The 9227-nt window shown below is 39.5% G+C and overlaps 2 protein-coding genes across 2 annotated transcripts; one reads left to right on the top strand and one right to left on the bottom strand.

Moving 5' to 3' along the window:
- Positions 1-247: 247 nt before the first annotated feature.
- LOC135936635 (hatching enzyme 1.2-like) lies at positions 248-1916 on the top strand. The gene is made up of 7 exons (XM_065479515.1): positions 248-256; positions 312-459; positions 511-684; positions 747-943; positions 1405-1513; positions 1567-1688; positions 1738-1916. The coding sequence occupies exons 2-7, from the start codon at positions 315-317 to the stop codon at positions 1822-1824; spliced, it is 834 nt and encodes a 277-aa protein (XP_065335587.1). The 5' UTR covers positions 248-256; positions 312-314; the 3' UTR covers positions 1825-1916.
- A 3114-nt stretch (positions 1917-5030) lies between these two features.
- On the bottom strand, positions 5031-6471 carry LOC135937924 (uncharacterized). The gene is made up of 3 exons (XM_065481281.1): positions 6008-6471; positions 5624-5955; positions 5031-5563 (listed from the first exon to the last, which is right to left on the bottom strand). Exons 1-3 carry the CDS (start codon positions 6449-6451, stop codon positions 5089-5091), a joined length of 1251 nt encoding a protein of 416 aa, XP_065337353.1. The 5' UTR covers positions 6452-6471; the 3' UTR covers positions 5031-5088.
- Positions 6472-9227: the final 2756 nt, after the last annotated feature.

Raw genomic sequence — 9227 nt, 5'->3', positions numbered from 1 at the left:
AATTTTTATTAAAGTCACTGAACTTCTTTTTACGATATGATATGCCTTTATCTATAAAACTATTCTCACGCCCTTAATTCGGGGAACTCTTATTGGTGTGCAAACAAAATCTGCTCGGTTTTTGAAGAGACTAAAAAATTTTATGATTTAATTTCCTAATAAGTAAACCACACCTATAGAGATTAATATGTTCTTGACGATATAAAAAGCGGCATGCTGTTATTCCAACTCACATTCAACAGACAGAGAGCTACAAGTGAGTATCCTTTTAATTATTTTAACTCAGAAAACAATTAATGTGAGATATGAAGGCTATGAAGATGAAGCTCGCCTCTATTTTGTGCTTTACCCTGGTGATGAGTCCTGCCTGGTGCTTGAGTGAGTTCAATGATGAAGAATACAGCGCTAATGTAAACAAGATTAGACGCTTGAGTCTTGGAAAGCCGGACGCTGAAGTCGGTAAGATTGTCGATTATTGCGGAAATGCTTAGCTGAAATGCTACCTTCAAGGGCAAAGATTGACCTCATGGAATCCAGAATCCAGCGTCAACCCTGAGGAGCTGGGTTCGTATTTTGAAGGAGACATGCTGATGCCGCTGAGCGCACAGGGCAGAAACGGAATCATAAATACCTTCTATCGGTGGCCAAATGCGGAGGTGTTCTATAAAATCATAGGAACCTTCAGTACGTCTCATTAAGGTAGATCCTTTGGTGAAGGACTATAAACATTTTTTTCGGGAATTTAGATGCGAACCAGACGGCCCTGATCTACAAGGCCTTCGATGCGTTCCACGCAAACACTTGCGTCAGGTTCAAGCCGTACAATGGCAGCCAAAGTAATTACCTCATCATTAAAAGCGACAACTCAGGGTGTTGGGCGACGCTCGGAAAGGCGGGCGGCATACAGTACGTCAATCTGCAGATTCCAGGATGTGTCACACTCGTAAGTTTAATGAATTCGACTTATTGACGAGCCAAAAATCAGCAAGAACGTAAAAACCATAACTTTGTGCGGTTTTGCTTTGAAACTAGCCAGGGACCAATCGGAGGGGGGAGCGCGGTTTTCTGATTGGTTTAAGATCGAGACAGCAGCGACGAAGTGGCTAACAGCGCAATTAATCGACAATGCTGGCTGCTAGCATTCACTTTGGCGTGGTTGATGCGATCCTCGGCTAGAGCTAGCCAATCAGAGAATCGCGGCCTTGCGTTTTGGGGCTCTTTTTGATATAGGTTAGAACCAAAATCTGCATTTTAGAGTAACGGTTTTTACGTTTCAAACGGTTTTCGGCGCGTTGTGTGGAACTGAAAACCGATTGATCTAGCTTGATTCGACCCTCAGGAATCAACTAACTCTGTCAAGAATGAAATTCAAGCTTAGCTATCTTTGTGCACTTTTTTGCGCAGATTGGCACACCAATTCACGAGCTGATGCACACGCTTGGCTTTTTCCACGAACACACACGACCTGACAGAGATCATTGGATTAAAATTTTGTGGGAAAATGTCGATAGAGGTAGTTTAATGTTCAAATTGCCAATATGTAAAATCTTAAAAGTCTGAAATCAGGTTCAGGCTTTGGAATACAAGATTCGAATGCGTTCGGCGTCTCTTACGACTACAATAGTGTGATGCATGTCACGGACACATACTCCTCTTCCAAAGGACTAAAAACAATTGAAACTTTGCAGGTAAAATTTATCTTTTGTTAATTTGATTGGCTATATATAAAAGTTTCAGCCTCCTGGAGTTCAGATCGGACAGAGGAACGGCTTAAGTGCAAAGGACATCCAGAAAATAAATGCTATGTATAATTGCGCATCGTGAATTTTAAACGGTTATGATTTTGTGACATCGAAAAACTGAACTATGCATGTTAACCAAAGTAAATAAAATCTTTTTATTATTTTAAAGCTGCAGTATTGCTTTTTTATTTCTAAAACCTATATTTAAAGTTAGTACAGCTAGGGCATAAAGATATTCTAAATAATTTAAGTTCAAATAGATAAAAAAATCCTAATTGAGTTTCTCTATATTCGCGTGTAAATGTCACGAATATTAAGTTGCAAAAACATGCCTTTAAATTGTATAATATTTGATCTTGAAACGATTAAGGTCGCTGATTAGTCGTGTATTATGGTGAAGCCACTTGAATCGTGGCATGTGTTTATTCACATTCTTGAACGAGGGACCCAGCGAGGTTTCAATTTCCGATTTTGCGGCTTCCTGATGTATGCAATTGTACAGTTGCAAGTACTCGCATGAGTCATTCAGAGAAAATTTGATTCCAGTCAAGGTCCATTTAAGCTCATTCATTGCGTCCCTGAGAAAACTGGATATTTTTTTAAAGTAGATCTGCTTCCGTTGAATGCTATAAGTGACATCCGCCCATCCTATATTGACTATAAGAGTCTTGAGTTTGCGCAGGCGTCTAGGACGACCTGTCAACAATGGCTGCAACTTATCCAAATCCTCCGGGTATGTTAATTCTCCCATTAGCTCGATTTTTTCTAGTTTCGGCGCTCTTAAGATATCGTATAGACTATAGGAATTTTCCTTAAGGCTGGGGAAAACGAATTCCATAAAAATAATGACCAATTTTGCATAATCTTACCGCTCCAAATTCAGCTTGAGCTCCTTAAGTGGAGGGAACTTTTCGGTGATTCGCTCTTTCAAGTCGGGAACGTCCAGGAAAAGCTTTTCCAGATTTGGACAAGCTCTGAATACTTGATTGTAGGTCAGATTTATTTGGTATGTCTCAACGTCGGCGACGTGTAGAGCGATCAGATTTGATCCATATTTTGGTAAAAAGTGTACCAAAATTTTTATGAGTGGAACGCCACGCAGATCTAGACTTGTTATTTTGGTAAGATTCTTCGTAGTTTTATCTACTTGCTGATTTGGTGCCACAATTCGACCATTTCCCACATTAGTCCAAATTATCTGGAACACAATAATTTTAATTCCACCAGTCGATTAATGATTTGCGCTTACCTTGAGGTGATTTATTTTATTGAACCTAGTGTCAAGGTCTTTAGGTATAAATTCATAATTGAGATTCACGGTGAAATGCCGTAAACCTGAAAATCCAGGCCTAAGAAACTCAGGTTTCAGGATGTAATCTTCCAAAGTGCAAAAATCACTGGCAAAATTTCCAACAACTTGCAAGGTCGGTATATTCTCGATGCATAATCTTGTAAATGCAAATTGCTTTATCGAATTGTCTTGAATCCAGAAAAGAAACACTTTGAGCCCGTCGAAACTCTCCTTCAAGTCTTCGACAGCTGGTAGGGCTATTATTTCCGTAAGGTTTGTGCTGATCAAACGAAGATGAGTCAGTTTTGCACTCAGTTTCAACAAATTTGGCAAGTTGAAGATGATCGCTTCCAACTGTAGCACTTCCAGCTGTTTTAATTTCGAAAGGGCCTCTACTATCTTGTCATCTGCATAAATATTCTTCTCCCACTGCACGCCTCGAAGTTTTCTGTCACGTGCTGCATGCAGACGGACGAGGTTTGGCGCGTAATGGGAAATACGGAATATGACCTACATATTATAAGATTATGCTTTATTAATATTAGCTGGGGAAATCAGCGTTTATGTAATTTCCATGAAATTAAGTATGTATTAATTTAGTGGTCGTAATTCGTAAATACCGTTACTCTTTCGGCAATTGGTCTGAACCAATCAAAAAGTGCCAGGAGAATAGTCTCTGATTGGTCGCCAGCGTACAGGTGGCATGTTTTGATTGGCTCAGACCAAAACCCGCCAAAGTAACGGTTCCCAGCAAGTTATAATTTTTTAAGTAATAGGTGGATATCCTCGAATATCCATAATCTTGCTGGGTTTTTAATACGTGTCTGATTTTTTTCAGTGCGTCCGTCACTGCCTAATCTTATTCGACCGTCAAAGGAATCGATTGGCTTCGTCCAAAATGTAATTAATAAAATTAAAAAAAATAGGTGCATTACCGCTCTGATTAGTGCTTTCCTCCTCGAGCTCGGACAATGGGCTATGAAGCCAGTTATGTTTAGTACCTTCAGCTGTGGTCCGATCAATTCATGAAGGGTCGGGAGGAATCTACTTTCGAAAATAGGAGTCCGATTTATCGGTTGGAAACATTTTTCCGTCATCATTCTCAACTTTTCTTCCCTCTCTTAAAAATGATTCAATATTTTATATGCATGTGTATGACAAAAAATACATTCTTACCAATAAGTGCAGGCGAAAGGACTTCCTCTTCCTCCTCAATCGTAGGTAGAATTTGGCCCATCCTGATTAAAAATTGGAACATTTGCTGGTTCTGAAATATCGGGAAAGGTCCAAAAGCTCTCTCAATGACGTCTGGGCTCGCAGCTGTTTCCTTGATAACTAACAATATAAGAGCGAAGCGCCAGTTTTGTTTCATTTTTCTCACGTTTGCCCTTTAGATGCCAGGCCAAACGCACGTGGAAATTTAAATTTTGGCGGTATCGTCTGCTCGTTTGGAATTCAATTTCCTTTCGATCCAGCAAGAAATTGAATTATCCTTCAGGATATCCAGGAATCCAATGGTAATCCGGAGGATGTACTTAATGTACAGCCCGATGCCTTAGGCAGATATCTTTGGATATCGAATGTCTTGCTAGGTTACGACTACAATAGGTCTCGTCCGAACATTCCTCTTCCAATGGACTAAAAACAATTGAAACTTTGTAGGCAAAACTTGGTTGGCTAATATATATCAAAATATTCAGCCTCCTGGAGTTAAAATTGGACAAAGGAATGGTTTAAGTACAAAGAACGTCATGAAAATAAATGCTATGTATAATTATATGCGCATCGTGAATTTCAAACAGCTATGATTTTATGACATCGAAAAACTGAACTATGCTAGTGATTAACCAAAGTAAATAAAATCAATTTTTTCTAAGCTGCAATACTGCTTTTTTATTTCTAAAACCTAGATTTTAAGTTAGTACAGCTAGGGCATTATAATAGTTATTCTAAATTATTTAAGTTCTCAAGAATTATAAAAATAGGTAAAAACCTATAATTGTGTGTTCTATTCGCGTGTAAATGTCACGAATATAAAGCTGCAAAAACAAGCTTTTAAGTTGTAAAATGTATGATGCGGAAACTTATAAGGTAGTCGATGAGTTCTTCATCGTAAAGCCAATAGAAATCACCCGAATTAACATTTTGGAATGAGGGGCCCAGCGAGGTTACTATTTCCATTATTGTGGCTGCATTTTCTATACAATTAAATAGTTGCAAGAACTCGCATGAGTCATTAAGAGAGAATTTTACTCCGGTCAAGGTTCCTTTCAGTTCTTCCATTGCGACCTTGAGAAAACGGGAAGTTTTTTCGAAGGAGACCTTCTTCTCTTCAATTCTATCAGTGTCGTCCGTCCATCCTAAATTGACAATGAGAGTCTTGAGCTTGCGCAGGCTTCTAGGATGACGTGCCAACAATGGCTGCAACTTATCCAAATCCTCCGGGTATGTTAATTCTCCCATCAATTCAATTTTTTCCAGTTTCGGTGCTTTTAGGACATCCCAAAGAGTACGGGAGTTTCTTTTAAAGCTGGGGAAAATTAATTATTCTATAAAAATAATGACTTTGCATGAGTGTAATCGCTTTTACCGCTGTAAATTCAGCTTGAGTTCCTTGAGTGGGGGGAATTTTTCGGTGATTCGCTGAGCCGAGTCGTCAACGTCCAGGAAAAGTTTTTCCAGCTTCGTACAGTCTTTGAAAACTTGATTGTAGGTCAGCCCTACATGGTGATTCCCAACTTCGGTGACGTGTAGAGCGAGCAGAGTTGATCCATAGCTATTTTTATTTAAAAAGCGAGATAAAATTGTAGAGTATGGAACGCCGAGCAAATCTAGACTTGTGATTTTTTTGAATTTCTTCAACAATTCCTCATTGCGAAATGGTTTCTTATCATCAGAATTTTCCTGATTGGTCCAAATAATCTGGAACAAAATATTTTTATTGCAAAAGTCGATTGATAATTATAGCGCTTACCTTGAGGTGATTTATTTTTTTGAACCTAGTGTGAAGGTCGGTAGGTATAATTTCATAATTGAGATCCAGGGTGAAATGCCGTAAGTCTGAAGATCCAGGCCAAATAAGAGTCTCAGCGTTCAGGTAGAAATCATTTACGGTGCAAAATTCATTGGCAAAATCACCAACAACTTGCAAGGTCGGTATATTCTCGATGCAAAATCTTGTAAATGCACGACGATTTGCCTGATTCGCTTGCGTCCAGAAAAGAAACACTTTTAGCCCCTCGAAACTCTCTTTCAAGTCTTCGACAGCTGGCATGGCTATTATTTCCGTAAGGTTTGTGCTGATCAAACGAAGACGTTTCAGTCTTTGACTCAGCCGCACCAAGTCTGGCAGGTTGAAGATCACCACTTCCAATTGCAGAACTTGCAGGTCTCTCAAATTCGAAAGTTTCTCAACCATCGCGCCATCTGCAGGGACGATATTCTCCTCGTACCGTTCAGCTCGAAGTTTTCGGTCCCGTGTTATACGCAGACGGACCAGTTGTGGCGCGTCATCGGAAATGCGGATGATCGTCTTTATAATAAGATAAGCTTTATTATTATTTGCTGGGAAATATCAGCATTTATATAACTTCCATGAAATTAAGAATTGATTTTTGGTTCCTAATTCGCAAAAACCGTTACTCTTTCGGCTATTGCTCTAAACCAATCGGAAAGTGCCAGGAGAATACTCTCTGATTGGTCGCCAGCGCTCAGGTGGCAGTTTTCGATTGGCTCAGACAATACCGCCAAAGTAACGGTTTTCGATGCTTAACCTAAATTTAACGGTCACAAACAAGCAGGAATCGTTTTGCTTTTCGTCCAAAATGAAATTGAGAATAAGTAAAAGGTTGCACTGTACCTCTCTGATTTGTGCTATCCTCGTTGAGTAAGGACAATTATCTACAAAGCCAGTAAGGTTGAGTGTGTGGAGTTGTGTTCCGATTATTAGTAATTCTTGAAAGGCCGGGAGAGATATATTTTGGAAAATATTTTCCCGATCCATCGGTTGGAAACATTTTACCATCATCAGTCTCAACAACTCTTTCTTCCTCTCTTAAAAATGTTTTAATATTATTTAGATTTATGGCAAAAAAAATTCCTTACCTGGTGAAAGTTGCTGGGCTTGATTTTGGTTCATCCTGATTCAAAATTGGAACAATTGCTGGTTCTGAGATATCTCTCTCAATGACGTCTGTGCTCACAGCTGCTTCCTTGATAACTAACAATAAGAGCGAAGGGGCAGTTTTGTTTCATTTTTCTCACGTTCACCCTTTATAGATGTCAGGCCAAACGCACGTTGAAGTTTAAATTTCGGCGGCGTCGTCTGCTTGTTTGGAAAGTATATCCAAGGCTCAGTTTCCTCTCGATCTTGCATCAACATGGATTACAAGTGTACTTTCTGCGAATCCCAGTTTGCAACTCTCAGCGAGTCTCAATTGGACACGTTTGATGAGAGCGGAAGATATATTTTCCGAGAGATTTCCATCACCTCAAGCAATCCGCCAAAAACCAAGAAATTGAAACGTGGTGAATATGTTTGCGTCACGTGCGTGGTTGACTTTAAGTGAGCATTTGTGCAAGAAATTATTTTCAAATTTCATAAATCGTTTTGTTTGTTAGATTCGTCGTCAAGGAGGAAGCTAATCAGGATCTTTGTCCTCCAAAATCTGACTTAAAGAGTATGTGTGTTAATTGATTAATGAATGAAAAATATTCTCTTATATTATTTCTTTAGTTCCCAAAGTTGCGGTTGATCAAGAAAAACCTAAACCGAAAACCGTTATTGATGACGATGACAGAGGCAGCGGAAAAGACTTGCCTGAATGCTACCTTTGCTCTGACGGTTGCGATAATGTTTCTACAACTGTTTCCCGAGGCATTGGTCCAAAGAAGGAAGTGGCAACACTTTGTTTTGAGTGCAGTGGAACTGTTCGGTAATCTCATTCTTTGGCACAAAAGGTTCTTGATTGATTTGATTCGCAGGATTAAAGTGCTGGAACTACGCGAACTGCTGCAAGTGCATCCAGAAGCTGAACACATTTTTCTACAAATTTTGGAATCAATCAGAGTCGAAATTATTAAAGGTGCGCTCGTCGAATTACCTTTATATATAACATATATTTTGAGTGCATTTAATTTATTTATGTAATCAGATGATGGAACTGTCGGTTATTGGTTTGAAAGGCAAGAATGCAACATTTGCTTGTCAGAAGGAGATAACGTGATCGTGGACACTGACGCCATCGATGACCATATCTTTGAAGTCCACGACAGGGGAAATGACGTCTTTAGATGCCGCTGCAAAGCTACTTGCTTCCAATATTTCACCGACGATAAGTCCAGGCTCGCACACGAACGCTACTGCGGCGCGTGGTGCAGGATGTGCAGCAAGTGTTTCCCCAAGGGCAGCACCCACTTCCGGCAGGAGCATCCAGCATTCGTATGTCCGGGCTATGGGTGCGTCGGCACTTTCCTTTCCTTGCGCACTTTGTGCAAACACGTCGCCTTCTACCATTTGTGGAGATCTGCGTCTTGAAGCAGTTCATCTGGTGATTTGAAAACAATTCTTCGTGCGGTTCATTAGCCATTTTAGAAACCAAACTATGTTTAGGTGTCCCAGCAGGAAATTGGATATCCGTCTTTGGCAAAAGTATATCTTCCGGATATCCTGAAAGATATCCAATTTCTTGCTAGTACATTTTAGAACGTTTTGTAGCACTTAATGACAAAGGTATACTCAATAAACATCGACCCTGAAGAATCAATCGATTTTTTATTTTGTTTGAAGCCCAAAATCTTGTTCTGCGGTTCAATGAACGCAGGATATTTGTCTTATTATATTGTTCTTTGATTTCAAACTGACGAGGACTTTGCTATGAATTTGAATTTGTCAGGATCTTAGGAATGCCCTCTATCTGCTTCTAAAAATATAACTACCCTTAATCCCTCAGGGTTGAAAAATGAGTTTTATTGAGCTACTCTCTAATGCTAGATTTTATTGCATATTTTCTTATATTTGAAACAAAATTTACATTCCTTGAGTAAACCTTAGCAAGAAGTTAGATACTTGAGGATATCCACTGTTCCTAAGTAAATCCTGAAGGATATCCGCAATTTCTTGCTGGGCTACTACATCATCCTATCAGATTAAATCGCGGTGAGTCGTCATCATAGGAAAAGATTAGGAGAAGACA

Source organism: Cloeon dipterum, chromosome 2 (genome assembly GCF_949628265.1).
Source record: "Cloeon dipterum chromosome 2, ieCloDipt1.1, whole genome shotgun sequence".
Taxonomy (NCBI): domain Eukaryota; kingdom Metazoa; phylum Arthropoda; class Insecta; order Ephemeroptera; family Baetidae; genus Cloeon; species Cloeon dipterum.
The sequence above is the reverse complement of the archived record's forward strand: the minus strand, read 5'-3'. Positions and strand labels throughout refer to the sequence as shown.

Bases quoted from the DNA above. Each gene is read 5' to 3' on its own strand.
- LOC135936635 (XM_065479515.1), top strand. From the start codon at position 315: ATGAAGATGAAGCTCGCCTCTATTTTGTGCTTTACCCTGGTGATGAGT. The intron at 944-1,404 runs GTAAGTTTAATG...TTTTTTGCGCAG, and splicing joins TTCCAGGATGTGTCACACTC to ATTGGCACACCAATTCACGA. The intron at 1,514-1,566 runs GTAGTTTAATGT...GTCTGAAATCAG, and splicing joins GTGGGAAAATGTCGATAGAG to GTTCAGGCTTTGGAATACAA.
- LOC135937924 (XM_065481281.1), bottom strand. From the start codon at position 6,451: ATGGTTGAGAAACTTTCGAATTTGAGAGACCTGCAAGTTCTGCAATTG. The intron at 5,956-6,007 runs GTAAGCGCTATA...ATTTTGTTCCAG, and splicing joins AAAAAATAAATCACCTCAAG to ATTATTTGGACCAATCAGGA. The intron at 5,564-5,623 runs GTAAAAGCGATT...AATTTTCCCCAG, and splicing joins CTCAAGCTGAATTTACAGCG to CTTTAAAAGAAACTCCCGTA.